Source organism: Echinops telfairi, unplaced genomic scaffold (genome assembly GCF_000313985.2).
Source record: "Echinops telfairi isolate 266 unplaced genomic scaffold, ASM31398v2 ScPeMD7_7400;HRSCAF=8409, whole genome shotgun sequence".
NCBI lineage: Eukaryota > Metazoa > Chordata > Mammalia > Afrosoricida > Tenrecidae > Echinops > Echinops telfairi.
In genome coordinates this window covers 8,966,479-8,987,784 of record NW_022111300.1, presented here as the reverse complement: position 1 = coordinate 8,987,784, position 21,306 = coordinate 8,966,479, and the positions used below count along the sequence as shown (strand labels likewise).

The window sequence follows — 21,306 nt, the reverse complement described above, 5'->3', positions numbered from 1 at the left end:
GGGGGGGGGGCGCGGCGCGTTACGGCACTGAAATTACCACTAAGCAAACATGGAAGGCACACTCCCAGGAAATTAGTGAAAATCATTTCCGTCGATAATAATCTTGAGATCAAATGGATCAAGTACAAAGTCAGCGCGGGGCGGATCTGGTTTCTATTTCCCGTTTCCCGGTTAAGTCCTACGGAAGGGGAGCGTCCACTCCGGGTTTTCTCTGCTCCAAGACCCTGAGAAGGGCTTTGCTAAGACCCTCCATCTACCTCACAGGGGCCTGACTGCAGAGCACTCCATCTGCCCACGGAGAGCCAGGGCGAGGGGCGAGCACAGCAACTCCCGCCGCCCTCCGCAGGAGAGAACTTTCCTGCGTCCAGACTCTTGGAGAGAGCGCGGCCAGCCCGCGGGTGTCTCTGCCAGGGACCGCAGGCAGCACCCTGAGGCTGCACCCCGGAGCTTCATGTCTTGCAAAAGAAAACTGGAAGATGATTTTAGGCTGCCTCTTCACCTTTGCATCACTGATCAAAACAGCTATCTGAAAGTCAGGGTTAGTTTGCATACAATAGGACTTAGTGATTACCGACGTATTGGGCTGCAATCCTCTATATAGATGCTGAGTCTGCTAATTGGATGACAGAGGGTTTGTTTTTGTTTGTTGGGGGAGGGGGGTGTTGTGTGTGACAGTTCTTTGGGGGCCTCACAACTATGGTTTGTTTAAACCCATTGTCCCAGCTACTATGTCAAACCATGTTACCAAGGGGCTCCCTTCCCCACTGTGGAGGAAGACCTGCCCCCTCCACTTCTCCAAACTTGATGACCTCCTTCAGGGATAGGTCTTTCAGTAATGTGGTCAGCAGGCATTCTAGTGTGATCCCAAAGGTTCTTTCTCGTTGGCTGATCTCAAGGAGTAAATCACCAGGCCTTTCCCTTTACTCTCAGTCTAGAAACTTCCCCCAAACTGATGTTCACCTCCTGTGATCCTGCTGGTATTTGAAACACCAGTGGCATCGCTGACAGCTTCACATCAACATGAAAGCCATCAGATAGAACAACTGGGGGTGGCGGGCAATGATCTTACCTCAATCAGGTAATTTTAAAGCCATTGCAAAGTTATCACTACAATTCTCCAGAAAGCACAATGTAAGGAGATTACAACTATGCAACTTACCAATACATGAATAAATAAATAACTAAACTCTTTGAATGCTCTCTACCTAGATTTGTATGTTCGGAGTAAATGAACAAGGCGGGTGGGGGTGGGGGGATGATTTCTGGAGAAAAGTCTAAAGAACCAGAACAGACTTGTTGTCTCTCTCCAGGAGCCACAACACTGAGTCTGTGTGTATGTGCCTTGATTGTTTATTTTTAAACTTAAACAGATGTCTTTTATAAGACCGCACAGCCTAGATCATCTGATGAATCTGTGAGTGGCAGATCTCTCACTGTTGCCTCAAGTGGAATAAACACAGGCACAGAAGAAAGGCTCACTTGTTCACTGATGCAAAGTTCATACCCATGTGTCACAAAATACTCGCTCCTAGGAAAGGTGCCCTTTTCTCTTACAGAAATCTAAGTTTTCTAGCAACAGAACTTGTGTGGCCTTATATTATTAGCGCACGAAAGTTACACGGTGTTTAGTACTAGAGCAGTCAGCAGGAGCAGTCATCCTTTTATCTCCTACAGAGCAGCCAGTGGGGCTTCAACTGCCGACCCTGCAGTTAACAGCCCAGTGCCTCCCCTACAGCACCACCAGGAGCTCCACAAGAGCAACGAGAAATGTGGCTCTCATTTCTGTCTACTGCCTGCCTGCTCGAGTGGAAATACCTTCACCCCTAGAGACTGAATCACTTTGTGCCACTCAGCAGGGAGGCTGGGGTCACCAGAGGTAGGGAGCCAGGCAGACTGCACCTCAACTGCCTGGTAGTAAGGCTCCCAGGGAGAAGAAAACAAAATCAATTTCCCAAATTATTATCATGTTATGAAAAATAAACCTACTTCCTCTATAATTATCACCTGCTGAGCCCATAAAAGTCATTACCAAGTAGATGGGCAAGTTGCCTGAGGCTCCTTTGGAAAGATCTGAGGCTGCTTCTGTTTGAGGCTCACCTGTAACCTGCTTCCTACCAGCCCCTGGGAGAAGGAAGAGGAAAACGCCTAAAATACATCTTAGTAACTGTGAACGCAGGTGTGGGGATGTACTGTTTACATGACTGATTATGCCCTGCCCTGTGGCATCTCAGGCTCTTGTCTTCGATTACTTAAATGTTCACACCTTCCATGCAGCGACCATTAAGCCCAGCAGTCGGCTGGCTGGGTACCCAGCAGCACCACTAATACCTGCTCATCTGATTTGCCAGGCATTCATCAACAATGCCACTGACGTGACAAAGGACGGCTTTTCTGAAGCCTGGGCAGAGTCAAACTGGGAAAACAGTGCTCTGGAACAATCTCTAGTACTGAATTACGTAACCCAAGTGGGCCGAAATGACTGGAAAATTGCATAATCTCCCCTTGGCTCTGGGCCATGCAATTACAACTACTCGTTACCATTTCCCTCATATCTGGAGTTACTGCCGGTTGACTCAACATGCCTCTCCTGAATACCAGCCAGGCTAAGTAATAGTCACAGCTCACAGGCAACGAGGGCCTACTATAATGATGGACAGCCTCAGAAACCCTTTAAAGCAGGGGTCCTCAAACTTTTTAAACAGGGGGCCAGTTCACTGTCCCTCAGACCCATTGGAGGGCTGGACTATAGTTTAAAAAAGAACTATGAACAAATTCCTATGCACACTGCACATATCTAATTTTGAAGTAAAAAAACAAATGGGACAAAAACACCCGGTGGACCGCATAAATGTCCTCGGCCGGCCGCATGTGGCCCACGGGCCGTAGTTTGAGGACCCCTGCTCTAAAGGGGCTCCATGAAGCAGTATTAATGACAGTGAGTTTGGTTTGGGGGGGTTCCTTAGGTGTTACTACACCTGCTCCTCACTTAGCGACTACCTCCTTATCTGACATTCCAGTCACAATAATATTAAAATCTATTACCTGACTATTTTGTGCATTAATGAAGACCGTCTTTCAATGACGAATGCCCCAGTTTGAAGTGAGGGCCCACTGGATGTGGTGGTGAAGGTGATGTGTCAGCTAGGGTGGGTCAGCTTTCTTAGGGATTTGGCAGTTATATTAAGATGCAATTTGGCAGATATGTAATGATAGCATCATCCTGAAGTGGTGCACCCCCATTTGCACACAAGCTTGAATTTCACATCGACTTGTTCTTGGGAACCTATGTCCAGAAGCGAAGAGTGGGTGTAAAGTGAATTTTTAAAGAGTCCTGGCTCTATAGAGAAAATATATGATTATATCAACACTCATAATTTGAGGGAATTATGTTCAATGCTTCAAATTGGTCCGACTCACTGTTGAGAAGCTGCATTCCCATGCCAGATGTATGGAATCAGAACCTCCATTTAGCAAGAATCCTAGCTGATCCCCAGGTGATTCTTATGTCTCGGAATAATCTTGTTAAAGTGGTTGGAGGTTCTGATTTGATCTATCTGGGGTGGAAATGCAAATCCTCAGCAAGGGGGTTAAACCAGACAAAACCAGCTCGAAACCCGGGTGATGATTTACAAAGTCGCTGTCAATCCACAATCAGCGAGGGCCGAACCTTGCTCTAGGGAAACTACAGGCTTAGGTTCTTGACACAACGGTTGTGTCAACCCCTCAACAACGCATTTCTGTTTAACGACACCTTATTGAAAACTGAACCATGCACGTTGAGCTCATGGCCAACAGCGCTGTACCTGGGCCAGAACCACCCTCGTCTCACTCATTGAGCTCCTCCGTAACGCACAGCACAGGCAGCCCTCCTGTGCTGAGAACATGAGACGGCACACGTCAGCACCACGGGGGCCCGTTGACACCGTGAAGCCAACAACTAAAGTGCTCAATGCAGAACCCCAGGGCCCTGACGGACGCCAGGAGGGACGAGCACACGAGCCCAAACAGGACGGCAGAGGGTGGCCTTGTTTGACCTCAGAACGTGAGAGGGTACATAAGCGTCGGGGATTTCAAAGTTCAGGAGACTCTGCACCATGCCAGTGGATGATCTGTAAGTGCCCTGAGCGTTGATTTTGAGATGGCAAATACATATTCATGAGTAGCTGAATTTGCAAACATGCAACCCATGGATAATGAAGATCCACCTTACTTAGAACACACAGCCTTGGCCCCTCTGGCCCTTGGGTCTCCCGTCCACAGCTGAAAGGTCTCCGGGTGGTATAAACCCAGGGTGCAGTGAGCACTGCCTCGCCTCTTGGAGCCTCTTTGTCGTTGTGATCCCTCTGAGGCCCTGTAGGAGCCACAGGGCTGGTTGGTGGCCCCGTGACAGCCCCTACTCTGTCTTGGGCATCTTTACCACACACCTCATGGATACTCCAGGGACACTCCTCTTCCACTGTCTGACCCAGATCCATTCTCACCACAGGCTCAGCTCTCCCGGATCACCTGGGTGACTTGCACAGCTGAAAACTGCAGCACCTCTTCGAAAGCCTTCCGGAAACACTGAAGGTATCAAAGTCACGTGCTCATTCAAGCTCACTCAAGTGCCAGCGAGAAGACAGCCCAGGAAACTCAGCTGAGAGCAGAGAGCAGACTCAAAACGACAAAGCTTTCCTAAGGTGTGGGGCCCTGCCTGAAGAGAGACCACGCGAGGCACCGCGGCAAGTGCCCACGGAAGTCTCACGTATTTCTCCTCCGACTGGAGGAGGAAGGGACATGGGATCGATGCCACCAGCACGGAGCTGAACTCCCTCGCAGGAAGAGTGGGGGATGCCCAGGCTAAGAAAATGTCACCTCCATCCCTTTTGGCAGCGCTATAAAAAGAAACTGGAGACTTCCTCCCTTGGGCATCTCCTGTTAATTGCGACTTGGGAAAGAAAGCTCTGTTCTCCATGTCTACAACAGACCTTACTACTTTTCCCTTTGAAGACACAACGGGAACTTCCAAAATATCAAGCAAGCCTTCCAAATGGCAAAGTGGTTTGTTTTCCAACTCACTCTGATCAGCGAGGGAATCTGTCTGGGATGTCGGCATCTGGTACCGATTTGTAACAATATAAAATCAAAGCTCGACTCCCATGTAAATCTTTTTTACTTGTTCCAGATTTTACCCGCTTGCACGTATCTTTTTAAATCCCTTATATTTCAGTCTCAGCTTTTATTTTCCTGGCTCCCAAAGAACTGAAGTCACACATAACAAATATTGCACTTCTTAATAAGCCACCCGTTGAAATTCTTTCCAGTTCGCCTTGGCGGGGGTGGGGGGTGGGGTGGGGGTGGAGGTGGTGGGGTACATCTAGCTGGGAGGACTGGATTCAAATATAATAGTCACATCTGCTCCAAGCTGCCTGGCCCTCGGTATCCACCAGCGTTGGCAGCAAATGGAATCAAATAACAATCCTGGCCCATGCACATGGCAGCCCCTCGCGGACACATCCACCACTTAAACCACGGTTGGTTGGCAAACTTTGGCTCTAGAGCCCCATGCAGCTCCTTCAGTACATACAGTGGCTAAGAAAATGGAAATGTCTTAAAGGCTATTATTCAGATAATGATGATTTCATTTGTTTGCAAAACTATATTTATGGCTCTTGAATAATTTCTAAACTGTTGTGAGGGACAGGCCTGGCTCTTCTGTCTCAAAAGTGTGCAGACCTCTGCCCTAGAGGATGGGTAAATGATGTAAATAGCATGAGGCAGGGGAAGAGTCAAGAAGTGGTACGGGGTGCTAATGGAAAAAGCCCACTTTGCTCAAGAGGGTGAAAACTTTAGAGAGAAGTTTGCAGGCGGCAGCCGGTCATAATCATGCGGGGGCAGGAACAAGCTCTGCAGAGTTAGACAGGGTCCCAGTTCCCAGAGGCTCTTTGTGAGCTGGAAAAGGAAAAGAAACCCTTTAAAGTTCAAAGGCTTCATGCGTATGGTGATACTGTCAGCTTCTCTGACTCACGGCCCCTGTGTACACAGGACAAAGGGCCGCCAGGTTCTACGCCATCCCTGTGACCGCTCGCCTGCTCAAGTCCCTCGCTGTGGAGTCTGAGCACCTTCTGCTGTGTCCTGTAGGGTGCTCATAGGCTACTTACTGAGGCAGCTTGCCAGGCCTTTCCTCCTAGGCCGATTCGTCTGAGGCTCGGCCGAAACCCATCCACCATGGGTGGCCCAGCTGGTAACTGAAAGACCGTGGTGCAAACCACAATACAGTGCGATAAACTGACTTCAAGGTGGTGGGTGGTGATATCAGCCCCTGGGACATACGTGATTGTGTGCATAATATCTGCACTAGAATGACAGATGGTTGATGAGAACTATGTGCCAGCCATTATGCTGAGAATGTGCCACAGAGAGCTCCATGGTCCCCGTGCTGATGGCCACCCCGGGAGGGATCTGGCTATTAAACTCAGTTGCTTCCATTTTACATGATCCTTTCACATGGGCTTCAGGAGACTAAGGAAGTTGCACAAGCTCACAGAGTAAACGTCAGATCAGGGGTGAGAGCTGGCTTCCATATGGTCACACAGCTCCTACTCCTTGCCTCCCAATAGGTAGTGTTCAATAAATGATAGTAAGACTAAAAATCGCCAACGACACGACACGTAGCTGCTGCTGAGATACAGGGATCGCACCTCAGCCTTATTTGAATCCCAGGGCGAGTATAAATAACCCAGACCCAGGCGCTGCATGAAGCCAACAACGAGGCAGTTCCCCAAGGCTCTTGTGTATCTTTCTTCTCCACACCGGGGCAACTCAGACTTCGGAACCTGGTCACAAAGTTTCAAATATGCGTGGAATGAACTAGAATTGTTTAATATCACTAATTATCGAGTTCAAAGGCTGCTTTCTTTAATATAAAGATATAGCTTGGTACACTTCAAATGGCGAGGTTGACCAACCTTGTTACACTCAGGTATGCTTTACAGCAATGTTTTCTAAAAGGGCGAGCATGTCTTCTACTACAAATCCATTACTGAACTTTGATTTGGGTCGTGTTGTTGGTATGTTCAACATTTACCTTAAAGAGAAACATTCAGAGTTTTTTTGGCCAAAAGCAGTTGGAAATGAACCTAAACCTTGGACAGATCTCTCAGGATAAATAAACATCATTCTCCACTTTGAGAGAAAAAGAAAGATTTTCACATGCATATGTTCAATCAAAACATTATTATCCTCCTGACACATTATCACCCTGCTGACCTATCACCTTGAATGATCCAGAGCAGGGATCTCAGCCTTCCTAATGCCTCGACCCTTTCATCCAGTTCCTCAGGTTGCGATGACCCCCCCCCCCCAACCATAAAATGATTCTCACTGATACTTCATTACTGTAATTCTGCTACTGTTACGAATCGGGCACCCCCTGTGAAAGGATCGTTTGACCCCCAAAGCCATCTCGACTCACAGGTTGAGAACCGCTGATCCAGAGTAAGGCATAGACGTAACAAGAGAGTCAGGACGCGGGGGAGGCAATAAAAGAACTAAGGTCATTTTCAGGTCTACAATTTTTCTAGGTTATATTTTTCAAACAGGCACTACCACCCACTTAAGAGTTCCTGGACAGTGTGTGCAGTGAATGAGCTGAAGTGCTAACCCAAAGGTTGGAGATTCAAGTCCACCCTAAAGCCCCTTGGAAGAATGGCCTGGCCATGATCTCCATAAAATGAGCCGCGGAAAGCCCTACGGAGCGCCCGTCTATTTGGACACACTCGGAGAAACCTGAGCGACTCCTTGGATGCCTCCCTTCTCCATTCAAATCCAACCCACCCCAAGTCCATGTTACAACTCCTAAATCATGCCAAATCACATTCGCCCACTTCTCCCCACACCTACCCCTGCCGCTCTAGTCCCACGTGCCTGGGCTATCGCAGAACTGGCCCTGTCCCGTCTGCAGGGCCCCCTGGTCGAATCTCTCATGCACATGGCACCCTGAGCAATCACATCCAAACACAGGCCTCCCTAGGATTCCACCTGGTTGAAAACCCCACGCGGGCTTCCACCAAAATCCTCTCTGTGGCCCTTCCTGCCACTGGCTCTGCCCTGTGCTCAGAGGTTTCGCTGAGTGGGTCAGGATATGTACAAGAGAACAAGACGCTGCCTGGTCCTGAACCATCCCACCATTGTTCACCTGGGTGCCCATTGTGGCAGCCCCAGCTGTCCAGAGAGTGGAAAGGTTGCATGAGTGAGTTGCTCAACAGGTAACAACAAGGAGCAGAGCTGTCTGTCCGCTCTGGAACAAAGAGTGCGAGGCAGGTGGAAGGCTCTGTTCCGTGTAGCAGGCACCGAGCCCAAAGTATTATTTGGAGACAGCTGTCCTTATTGAGGAAAATTTTCCACAACGAGGGCTCCAGCCCAAGGTTCCACTGGCCTACACCAAAGGTTATCGCATGGAGATCAGCATCCCCACCAAATGAGCAGTCGCTGACTGGCCCAAACCACAGCACAGTACTTCTTTGTACTTAAAACACTGACCTTGGCTGATGCCAGGCCGGTGGTTGGAGATGGATGTGGCCCTAACATTTTGTTCTTTTGAACTAAAAAAGACACCGAGTGGAAGATGTGGGGTGAGGAGGATAAAAGGGTTAAAGGGCTGTTTACAGGGCCTGCCATGAAACATGAAAGCATTTTCCTTTGAACCTCAGAGTTGAAAACATACTTTCAGAGCTTTAAAGAACAGGATAGAGCTATTTTTCTTAATGGTATAGCTACGGTAGGGTTCAGGTTAGCTTGTTTGAAAACAGTCCATGTACAATTAGAAAATGTAGGTGACTTAGTTGTCTAGTGTTGTTGGAACAGAAATAGCACATGTAGATGGCTTTAGCAAATGGAAATGTCTCCTTTCACACTTTAGGAGACTGGAAGTCTAGATGCAAGGCACTGGCTCTAGTGGAAGGCTTTCTTTCTGTTGGTTCTGGGACAAGGCCCTTGTCTCCTTCTAACATCTGTGGGCCTGGAATTCCTCAGAGCTTTCCATGTGACGTCATCAGTCTTGCCCTGGATCTAGGAGGTTCTCAGCACAGGGACATTGGGTCCAAATGACACACTCTGCTCCCAGCGCTTCTTTCTTCATGGTAGTCAGGTCTCACCCTCTGTTTGCTTCTCTTTCCTGTTATCTCTTGTAACATAGGTGATGCCAGCCACACCCCAGGCAAACTCCTTACACGGAACAAATATAACCTAATCATCATTAACATCATCTAATCTTGCCAATTAATAAGTAGAAGTTAGGATTAACAACATAGCACACAATTACATCAGATCACCCCATGAGGATGATTACATCATTGCACACTCAACTTTCAAACCACTGAGTACCATGGCTAGCCACGCTGGCATTTTAGATAGATAGAGACATATAATTTTGGAGGGGAGGTGCACAATCCATGACAGTGTTTCAAACTTCCAACTCTGCCACATATATTGTGTATGACTTTGAGTCACGTCATTGTCTAGACTTTTTGATCTATTAAATACCTACCAAACTGTTTGTCTGAAAAGCTGAGATCAAATGACATGAGAGTAGGGGGAGCTGATTATAAGGATCTACAGATAACCTCCTCCCTGGGGGACAGACAACAGAAAAGTAGGTGAAGGGAGACATCAGACAGTATAAGATATGACAAAATAATAATGTATAAATTATCAAGGGTGCATGAGGGAGGGGGAGCTGGGAGGAGGGGGAAATGAGGAGCTGATACCTAGGGCTGAAGCAGAAAGCAAATGCTTTGAGAATGATGAGGGCAACAAATGTGCATACAATGGATGGATGTATGGATTGTGATAGGAGTTGTATGAGGCCCCAATAAAATGATTTTTTTTTAAAAGAAAAGACCCCCAAAATAATAGTGATATTGGGTTCCCTGGGTGCGGCAGTTTATACGCTCAGCTGCTGATTGAAACAATGGAGGTTCAACAGGTGCCTCTAGCACAGCGGTTCTCCACCTTCCTAATCTTGCGACCCTTTACTACAGTTCCTCATGTGGTGGTGACCCCCAACCATCACATTATTTTCCTTGCTACTTCATCACTGTCATTTTCCTACTGTTCACAGGGGTTGTGACCCCCAGGTTGAGAACCGCTGCTCTAAAGAAAGGCCTGGCAAGCTAATCTACAATTCCAGCCACTGAAACCCTTATAGAACATGGTTCTACTCTGCCAGACCTGGGGCCACCAGGAGTCACAGTAGAAATGGGAACAACCTAGTCTGCTATTCCAGATGTTAGTTTTGTGATGGCTAACTTAAATGCCCCAATTTTGATTTTTACTATTAACTATCCAGAAGCAAACTCCAAAAACTCAGCTCCATTGTGGTGCTGGGTACCACTGAGTCTGTTCTGACTCAGGACAGCCAAACAGGTAGTAGAATGAACCACGGAGCCGTCCTCACAGTTATTCCCGTGTTTGAGCCCAACCCACCTGTGTTTATGTCAACCCATCTCACGGAGACGCTTCCTCATTTGCAACTGCTGTCCTACAGCGATTCATGGAGGACGGCCTATCAATCAACGTCAAATCAACTACTCGTCCACGAACAGGCCAATTTTTGTTCCTAAGCAAAACACTTCATCAACTTCACCCTCTACTTCCTTGCATTCTTTCCCCTCTCCATCTTTTCCGAAGACTGTCAAAGTAGACATGCTGCTTTATAAAAAGCCAGATCAATGAGTAAAGGGCTTTAAACTAAAAATCAATGTGCCAGACACAAAGACATCGCTGGCATTCTTGAACAGAGCATTGGTGTCTTGTTTCATAGTTTGTCATCTGTTTATCACGGGACTTCATTTAGATGTAAGTATACTGTAGGGTCGCTTTGAGTCAGAATCGACTCGATAGTGAGTTTGGCTTTTGGTATACTCTGGCCTTTAAGTCAAGGACAATACTGTGTGCGCAGGCGCATGCGGGCGCACCCGCACATACAGGCACACGCATACCCCGTCATAATATCCCAGTCCTCAAGGGCTAGCATTTGCTTTCTCTGCTTTAAAAGCTCTAGTCTTTGTGTCTAGCTGTGCACCAGTAAACCTCAAACCGCATTAATGATAAGCTTGTTAAATATAAACTGGTGTGCAATTATCCAAACTGCTAACACAAACAAGGAGGGGGAAAACCAGGAAACCCTGATTGATTATATGTTCTTGGAGGCTTTTAAAAGCCAAACAAAAATAATACCACCTTCCACAGCCTGTAAAGAGAGCACGAGCTAATGGCCCTGTAATTCCTGCACATCACACTGGAGCCCCACCGTGTCTCTGGAAAGTTTGGTATTTAAATGGCACTCAGGCTGAAGCTTGCTGGGGCCAGATCATGAGTTTGAGGTGGAAGGTAACTGGTTGTAAACTTCAGGGAAATTCCCATCACTCTGCTGCTGTGGGCAAGGCAGCAGGCTGCTAACCACAAGGCTGGGGTTCCAACCCCCTAGCCACTCTCCGGGAGAAAGATGAGGCTGTCTGCTCTGATAAAGTCCTGAAAACTCCACGAACCAGTATCGACTCCGCGGCAGTGGGTTGAGACATGAAGCGGTATCTTCTTACAAAAATGTCCGGTCTTCAAAACACTTCTTCTGATAGTGACCTTTTAAGACATATGGTGTAGACAGCAGTGTGGTTATGCACCAGCTCTCCAGAACCAAGAATGAACGAAAAAGCCCCAACTTGCAGCTTTGGCTGATTTCGCTGGTGTAAATATGAGGGGCTTTAAAATGTTTGTGGAAACATTCCATCATCATTTCATGTCTTTCTCCTATGAACTTTCTGAGTCCCCTCATAGGACCGCCATTGGGATTGGGATTTCAGATGCCTAAGTGTCCTCTCTCTGAGGAACGAGTGACGGCACACCTCTGGGGCCAGCATGAACCCCTCAGAACCCAGCGAAACCACGGTCCTAACTCTAACTCTTGCTTCCAGCAGTGTGGCCTTACGGTCGTTGTAATCTCACCAAGCCTCAGGGTCCTCGAACTTGAAGAAAAGCTCTGTTTCACGGGATGGCCATGCAAATGAAACCAAGCACACCCATACATCCTGGAGACTCAGGAACCGCACACGGCTCCCCTTAGCGCCCCAAAAGCAGAAGCTATAAGTTAAAAATTGACTCAATGACTTGGGCAAGGGTGGAGGTAGGGAGGGGTACACCCACATGACCTGCCTCACGTAACTGACAAGAATGTGAGCCTTCACGCCCCAGGTTGTTGGGTGGCGATGGTGAGGAAGGAGGTAGTGAATAGGGGGACAGGAGGTGAGGTTGCAGTGATAGCCAGGTGCCGGGCCACGGGCCACCTGATGTGAAACAGAAGGCGTTTAGGACTCTCGGGGTCAGAAGTGGGGTTCTCAAAGGTCACTCGGCGGGGGGGTGTCAGAGAAAAGCCATGAACTACGCAAAAGGCCATTGCTCTGATTGTGGTGATGACGGTACAACTTTTCTGAATATGATTGAACCACTGAACTGTACGACACGTGCATTATATCCCAACAAAACAATGAAAATAGAAGCTCACTGCCTCATCCAGGGTAGGGTCCGAGGCATGAAGGAGGAAAGGCCCAGAGGGCCTGGGCAAGCGCCCACACCCCTCCTAAGGACAGAGCCCTGGGTACGGGCAGGGGTGCACGTGCTTGTCTCACTAAAGATCCAGACAGTGAATCATGTTGACTCTGTGGGCCGTCACGTCTCCCCTGCAATGACCACTCGCTGCCAGAACCCCACCACAGAGGGCTCGTACACAACATGGGGCAGTGCCTGTGTCCCAATAAAGTTCCATTTATCGAAACAGCCAATGGGCCAGATCTGACCCAGGGACCATGGTTTGCTGAACCCTGGCCTCGGGGAAAGGATGGTGCCCACAAGTCACCCTGATGGTCCCGGGGATCCGTCTACAAAGGAAGCACTCCAGGGAAGCAGGCATCAGCACCCCTCCCATTCCAGGGACCAGAACCGAGTCACAAAGCAAGAAGCCAGTTCTTTCGGGTGCCAGCCCCACGCTCCTACCCCTCATGAGGCACAGCAAGTACCAGATGAGGAAGAGAGGGAATCACGTTTACAGGCGTTTAGGGGTGGTTGGGACGAAGGAAGCACTGAAAGGCTCCGGGCAGGGCTTCAACACACAGCCTCAGAAATCCCTGGTGGCACAGACGGACCCTCCCTGTATGACAGAGGGGCTGAAACCAGTCAGGAAAAGCACAGCGTAAGCAGTGGCCTTCGAGGTCAATGAGACCAGCGCTTACCCACTTAGCTGAAACCAATTTAACAAGCAATTATGGGCCCCCCTCTAAATCATAGCACAGCAAGGTCAGGTATTTAAGAGTCAGGCTACCAGGGTTAAAAGTCAGCTCCCAAGTGGGAGCCTAGAGACTCTGGGCCAGCTGGGACTCCCTTCGGGGTCGGTGGAAGGAGTCCCTGTATGACGATGCTGTTTGCCGCCATCGACTTGGCACCTGACTCACAGAGCGACCCCATGCCTGTTCCCGTGTTGCCCCCACAATCGGCTGTTGGATCAGAAGGTTGTGATCCACAGAGCCTTCATCGGCTGCCTTTCGGAAGTTCACCAGACTCTTTCCTAGTTTGCGCTAGTCCAGAACTACCACGGAAATCAGTTCAGCGTCTCCGCGCAGCACGCTCGCTTCCCTGGACAGGCCGGGGGTGGCGGAACATGAGTGCCAGAGTGGCCAGGAATCAAACTGGCCTCCCACCTGGAAGGTGAGAGTTCTACCACCAAGCCTCCAGGACCTCAGCCTTATCTCAGGGTGGCTACAAATATGAACTTGCTCCCTGCCCTAGGAAGGGCTGAGAATAACCCCGGGCACAGAGTGGACATGTGTTTGCTTGTTCAACAAAAATGAGTCTTTCCCACCCCCAGATGGTTGGTCTGGGCCTTCCCCCGCCGGGGCTCAGGACCCGAGCTCACCAGGCTGTAAGTCTCTGCCCGCCGGGGCTCAGGACCCGAGCTCACCAGGCTGTAAGTCTCCGCCTGTTCCTGAGGTCTCCTCCCGTTGACAAGGACCGTGTCTTGGGTCGACCTCCCCAGTGCCCACCACAGTGGTCCTCATAGCTGCTGTATTGTGTTCTCTGGCTGTCGAATGCATCGATGATGAAAAGGCAGTAAGTCCCAAACTAGAATGTCCACAACGACACACCTGACAGTGAACAAAACACCATGTCAGCTCCGTGACAGGAATTCCTGCCCCTCCGGAGTGTTGGGAGCTGCGATCACCAGCACTTTGTAAACTCGAATGTCTTTTCAGAGGAGAGGCTTCTGGAAGTCACTTCTGCAAGGGCGGTGGTGTTGGAGGGCTGATAGCCTCTTTGGGGATGGGGTGTCTCGTTGCGCTCTCAGTGTGGCTTTGACACCATGGCTGCCAAAGGGGGTGCTGCCGAGGTGATGTCCAAGTTCTCACGTACTCTGCAGGAACCCTTCATTAACTCCTTCATCGAAATTCTGCCACACAGAGCAAGTCTAACCCTCTTTCACACCTACCCACCTGAAATTGCCCCAGACCTCAGAGATGATGCCAGGATGCTACACCCAGACAGCAGCACTTACCTTCCAGGGTCCACACTCAGCTCCAACTGAGTGCCCCTTTGGGGCCAGTGGAAGGTGTACCTGGAAGGTGTACCGTGGCAGGTAGATGGGACTCCCAAGTTCTGGTGGGCATCCCTATCCCATATCTCCTCACATTATCTGGACTTCCCCGCTCCTCCACTCCCATTCTGCTCCAAAGGCCTCTGCCTGGGGCCCCCTCCCCACCTGATGACTCATTTTCTGTTTTTTAATAAGTCATTTTATTGGGGGCTCTTACAGCTCTTATAACAATCCATACATCAATTGTATCAAGGACATTTGTCCATATGTTGCCATCATTTCCAAAACATTTTCTTTCTACTTGAGCCCTTAGTATTAGCTCCATTTTTGCCCTTCCGTCCCCCACCCTCCCACCATCGTGACCCCTTGATAAATTATAAATTATTTTCATATCTTACATCACCTGCTGTCTCCCTTCACCCACTTTTCCATTATTCAGGGAACTGTTATACGGCAATCATTGTGATCAGTTCCCCCTTTCTTCCCCTCCCCCTCCACCTTTCCCAACCCTCATGGTATCTCTACTCCCATTATTGTTCCTGAGGGGTTTATCTGTCCTTGATTCCGTGTATCGAGAGCTCTTATCTGTACCAGTGTACATGCTCCAGTCTAGCCGGATTTGTAAAGTAGACCTGGGTCATGATAGTAGAGATGGTGTGTGTGTGGGTGGGTGGGGGGAGCATTAAAGAACTAGAGGAAAGGTGTGTGTTTCATCAGAGCTATACTCCACCCTGGCTGGCTCGTCCCTTCCTTGTGACCCTTCTGTGAGGGGATGTCCAATTGTCTACAGATGGGCTTTGGGTCTGCATTCCGACCTGCTCATTCCCATCAAAATGATTGTTTGTTTTGATGCCTGATACCTGATGCTATCGGCACCTTGTGATCACACAGGTTGGTGTGCTTCTCCCATGTGAGCTTTGCTGCTAGATGGCTGCTTGTTTAACTTCAAGCCTTTAAGACCCCAATCTTCCAATAGCTGGACACCATCAGCTTTCTTCACCACATTTGCTTATGGACCCATTTTGACTTCAGTGATTGTGTCGGGCAGGTGAACATCAGAGAATACCCATCATTTTTTGATGAGGGAGAGGAGCCAGCGAGCAGAGCTGACCCCCTCTGACCAACTGCTGGGGACATGGAGCAGAGACTGGGCTGGCTTCCCCCGCCTTCCTCCCTGGAGAGCAAAAGGTCACACTGGGACCCATCACCCTCGCTGGGTATCTGCCAGCAACAAGCAGGCTCCCTTCCAACTGATTTCCCTTCCAAGCTCACTTCCAACACTAGGGGCTGCGAGGGTGAGGGCCAGGACAAGACAGTGAGGGAGCTCTAGGCAAGGCCCACTGTCTCCACCCCTGGGAGGGCAGGGCCCAGGTCTCCCCAGGGCCTCTAGATGGCCTAGGACTTCAGTCTTAGCACCTTCAATCCATGTTGCTGTGGGAACACTTGCCAATAGCTTGTCTTTGCTTAATGCTGAGGAGATCAAGGTCCCCTGGGGCTTCTCAAACCAGGAGGGTAGGGAAGTTTCGGGTGGAGCACCCCAGAATGGCCACTGCCGGATGTCACCGAGCTAGGTGAAGGCAAAGTTGGGACAGAACCCGAATCCCCTCCTCTACTAGGGTGTCCACTTCCTGGGCTACCTAAGGAACAACTGATATGGCCGTCACAGGGCAACCCAGCTTTGACCCAGCAGGCAATTGGGGGGTGGGGGGTGGGTGAGTGCTGCCCTTTACCTGGCTTGCTGGCTAAATGACCCAAAGCAGGTTATTTCACATCTCTGAGCCTGGGTTTCCTGGACCTGAAAGTCAGAATGCCTCAAACTGGCTGCCAGCACGTCCATTCTGAGTCACAGAGACCCCACAGGGCAGGGCAGGACTGCCCCTGCGGGTTACCCGAGATTATAACTCTTTATGGGAGTAGAAAGCCTCGTCTTTCCCCCTTGGAGTGACTGGTGGTTTCAAATTGCTGACCTTGTGGGTTAGCAGTCCCAGTGGGTAACCAGGGCTCCTAAAATAATCATAAATCCTACCCTACAAAGCCTCGCTACTCAGAGTGTGTTCTCTTGAATCTGCCTCTCAGGAGCTTGTGGACATTCGGGTCGCTCAGACTTATGAAACAAGAATCTTGACCCCAGGTGATTCCACGCCCCTTATCTTGCCGAGGTCCTGATACAGAGCACGCACCACCTGGCCAGTTCATAGTTCTCAAGTACCGGTAAGCCATTGCTGCTGTCACTAGAACTTAAGCCACAGTCACACTAGCATCTGAAAGGGCCTAAGACACAGACCCCCCAAAGGGAGTCTCTTGCCCAGGGGCATACAGCTACCAGTGGAAGCGTCAGGATTTGAACCCAAGACTTCCGATGCCTAATTCAGGGTTCTGCCCACCACTCACTCCCTTCCTGGAAGGCCTACCTACGCAAGACACTCAGTGGCCGTGGGTTTGGCTTACCTGAGGTGCCCTTGAGAGGTAAAACCCACCTGCTAGTTTATAATAAAAATGCGGTGGGGCCTGAACACACCCACCCCTTCCCTTGGGAACCCCCTTGTCAGGTCTCAGAGCACACATTCCTCCACCGGAGTCTTCACCTGGGCCTGCCTTCAGCTTCTCAGGAACTGCCTGGCGCTCCTCTGCTCCAGAAAGTGGAGAAACCCAAGGCTTCTTTCTGCCAGCTGCTGCCCCAGGTGAAGTTTTTAAAGCAAAAGGAAGCCTTAAAACACACCTTATAAATTTACACTCCCTTCCACCTATTAACACCTCCCTGAGGCAGCACCTGCTGCGCTGGCTGCCCACGCAGAGAAACACAGCAGGGCATTAAGCTTTGAGGCATCCTTCTGGGCGTCCCATCTCAACAGGGCACCTCCTTCTCTGCACACACCCCAGCAAGTTCACATCCCAGTGCGCATGTGGACCACCAGGTCCACCAGCCTGGCTTCTTCCCCAGGCCCTCCAGCAGCATGAGACTGGGAGGTGGCAGGAGGCCTTGGGTGGTGCCAACAGTTAACACACTCAGCCAAGAAGCTTGAGTCCACTGAAAGGTGTCTCAGAGAAAAGGGCTGGCGGGCGACCTTCCAACACCTCACCATAGAAAGCCTAAGGGAGCACGGTCCTACTCGGACCCACCTAAAGCCAACCTCACTGCCATCGAGTTGATGCTGACACATAGCCTCCCTCTAGGACAGGGTGGGGCTGCCCCTGTGAGTTTCTGAGACTAACTCTTTAAGGTGTAGAAAGCCTCATTTTTCTCCAGAGGAGCCAGCAGGTGGTTTTGAACTGCTGACCTTGCAGTTAGCAGCCCAACTCATCACCAGTGCACCACCGGGGCTCCCTCTGACCCACATGGTGAGGATTAAATGAAATGGATGCTAAGTATCCACACCAGAACAAAGACCTGGCATCAACACTCTACCAGCCCCTGGGTACAGGAATGGTCCTCCCTGTGGTCTTTCAAAGTCCAACATCCAAGCAACAATTATGTTGGGTTTTACAAGTGTCCAGAGGGGAGTAACCAGGTCAGCACACAGACCTGGAAGTTGTGATTTCTACAAGCCCAGGGCGTCATGGTTACATGTTGGGCTCATAACTGCAAGGTCAGCAGTTCAAAACCCCCAGCAGCTCTTCGGGAATCAAAACTAGACTTTCTACTCCTGAAAACCAGTCAGAGTCTCAGAACCCCCGCAGGGGGGCGCTAGGAGTCAGCACTGACTTGATGGCATGAGCTTGTTTGGTTGTGAATCCAGACATCACACATTTCAGCCAAATCAAGCAGTGTTTTACAATTGTTGCCAACATCACTTTCAAAACATTTTGTTCCTCTTGAACAACTCAATATCAGCTCCCCTTCACCTGCCCACCTCCCCCACCATACTCCCCCCATACCCTCTCCCCCAGGAACCTGTATTCTAGCTCTCATGTCTATAGATTCACCTAGCCTAGGTTTCATATATGGAAAAACAGAAAAACATACAACAAAGAGTCAAAAAGGTTACCAATAATGACACAATACAACAGAGATAAATCCCAGTATGAAAAAAAAGCAAAAATATAAAAAACCAGATCAAGCCCAAAATGTGTTAGAAGGGACAAGATTTTAACTGTTCAAGTCAGATTGATCATTTTAATCTGCTATCACCATCCCCCCAATACTCTGTCAGAGACCACATTTTTTGAGTAGCAAGGTGTGTGGAATTCCCTAAATAGTAGGAAACTAATCCCAGAGAAATGAGTCCTGGTGGCACAGAGGTTAAGCACGCCTCCAGAAGTGGGGGCTTCAAACAGACCAGCTGCTCAGGGGAGAAAGATGCGCAGCAGGAAAGACACCCTATGGGTCAGTTGTACTCTTTCCTACAGCGTCACTAAAAGTCAGAATCTACCTGAGGGCAACAGGCTTGTCATCTGGTTTAATCCCAGGAAAGTGTATTTGGACATAAAAACAACTTTCCAGGAGCACACCCCAGGAGCTAACAGGCTTCCTTGAAGGAAAGCACTCCAGACAGACTGATCACATTTCTGAAACAGGGGTTAGGCCTGGTTCAAATGAGTTTGAGTTCCAAATCGCACTTGAACGAGGCAGCTGACCCGACTCTTACACGATCACAAAAGCAGCAGCACACTTCAGCCAACGTTCTTGGCAGCAGCACAGTACCGGAAACAAAGCCCAGGGTATTTAAAATCCATTGCCTGAACAAATCTGCAGCTAGCCTCTCTCTCACAGCCAAGCTCGCCCTTGAAGCCCTTCTTAAATCTGTTTCACCTCGACTTGGTATATTAAATTTGGTGCTGTTTCTGTTGACAGTTGTAATGCTCAGGATAAAACCTATCTACTTGCCAATATGGATTATTCAGAAGTAGATCAATGCGGCTGTCAGGGAAGGAGGCATCTTGTATGTTTGTAGGGTGGGCGGCTTAAACAACATGAGCGGGTGGGACCGGAGGGAATCGATACAAGTCTGAGGTTCCCATTTATAGAACCAGCGCTGACATTCTGGATTTTCTTCGGCTCTTTAGTACACAACCGCGAAATCCTCACTAGCCCCTGCAGGGAGCTCCTTGGAGCGGATTGTGTGAGGTAATCTGATCTCCAGATGCTTTAAAGGGGATGGGGGGGCGGGGCCTGCACGCACATGCCTGTCACCAGACACAGGCCAGTCTTCCACACTGGCTTAGGATAACATGTATGCTTATTACAATTCCTGTCATGACCCCCTTGACGGAACTGGGCTTAGGCTCAAACTAGAGTCATGAAGACCAGCTTGTGAAGTGCAAGTGCTCAGAAACAGCTACGTGTTCGCTCCCGGAAAGCAGGGATGCCACACGTGCTCCAGGCAGAAACGCCAGCGCCGACTGTCACCTGTGCGCAGCACGGATCCGCAGTCCACTGGGGCAGCAGCCGGCTGCCTGTCCTTCTCTACACGCAGACGGTGGCCCACGTACAGGTACGCTCCCATGCTATGTATACCGCGAGTTCACCCACTGGGGAAGACAGGAGGCCAGAGCAACCTTCAGCACCAGCTCAGGTTGTTCTCCACTTATCCCTGGAGCGAGGAAGTGAAGGTTTCCAAAATGCCACTTTCTTACTGAGGCCAAAGCCTCAGCGGACAGTGGCTGTAACAGAAAATGTTATCCCTCCGCGTGTGAACTCTGCAGAATTTGGGTAAGTCCCCATCCCAGAAAGGGAAACTGAGGCTCGAAGAGGTCAAATGAATCGGACCAGGGTGCAGTCAATGCTATAACTAGCTTCCTGGGAGGAATTATTAACATAGAAGACACTGCCAGGTGAAGGAGGTGAAATCCCCGCCCCCCCACCCCCCCACGTAGGGTCCACTCCCTCCTCTCTGGTCCCACTGCCCTACACAGACCTCACCCCACGTGGCTGGACAAACATGACAAGCTCTGGCGAGTTCTCTGACACTAAGCAAATGTCCACTTTGCCAAAAATCCGGATACCTGTATAGAACCTAAGTCCATACCTTGAACTAACTCTAGAAGCTTCCTCTGGGAATAAAACATCCTCAAGCCCGACTTTCTCCCTGTCCCCACCTCCAGGGGCTGGTTCCTGGGAATGTTGAGCACGGTATTCAGGAAAGCAAAACAGAAGCCGCAAATTCGTACGGGGCCCCTGGGAATACTCTGAGCGCCAGGCAAGAACTTCGCAGGAAAGGACTCACGGCGCGCCTGCGACAGTTTGAGGCTCACACGCGCGCACAGCTGCAGGCCGGACCCGGGGCGGGCTCCCCAAGTCCATTTGGCCCGCACTTAACTAAGCCTGCCGGGTGCCGCACGCGGTGCTCCGCGTTCCAGGAGGTTCGCGATCCCCTCCTGGCGACCGAAGGTTGGGGTGTCGTCTTTTGCATGGGCTCCCGCGCTTCCGGGTCCCGACCCCCAGTGCAGAGGCGTGGCGCTCCCGCGCGGCCACACGTGCGGCCACCCTCGTTCGCACGCCCTCCTGGCTGGGAGCACGGGCTAGAAGCCCAGGATCCGGCCGGGCGCGGAGAAGCGGGGGAGCCCAAGGCGCCGCCCGGAGGCCGGGCGCGCGTCCAGCCCGGATACTCACCGGGACCGCTGCAGCTGCTCCCAGGCGCCGGTGCCGCCCGCCGGGCCCGGCTGCTCCAGCGCGCAGTAGTTCTGCGAGGCCGGCCTGGAGAAGGCGATGGGCAGGATTCCCTGAGTGAACGAGTTGAGGCGGCCCCGGC

General features: G+C 50.2%; 1 protein-coding gene across 1 annotated transcript in view; it reads right to left on the bottom strand.

Moving 5' to 3' along the window:
* The window catches only part of CABLES1 (Cdk5 and Abl enzyme substrate 1), a gene marked incomplete at its 5' end in the record, with an annotated part of 98,388 nt that extends 77,084 nt beyond the window's left edge, over window positions 1-21,304 (bottom strand). Inside the window, one exon of the mRNA XM_004703066.2 lies at window positions 21,168-21,304. Within this exon, the coding sequence (XP_004703123.1) occupies window positions 21,168-21,304 (137 nt within the window). The remainder of the gene's footprint in view (window positions 1-21,167) is intronic.
* Window positions 21,305-21,306: the final 2 nt, after the last annotated feature.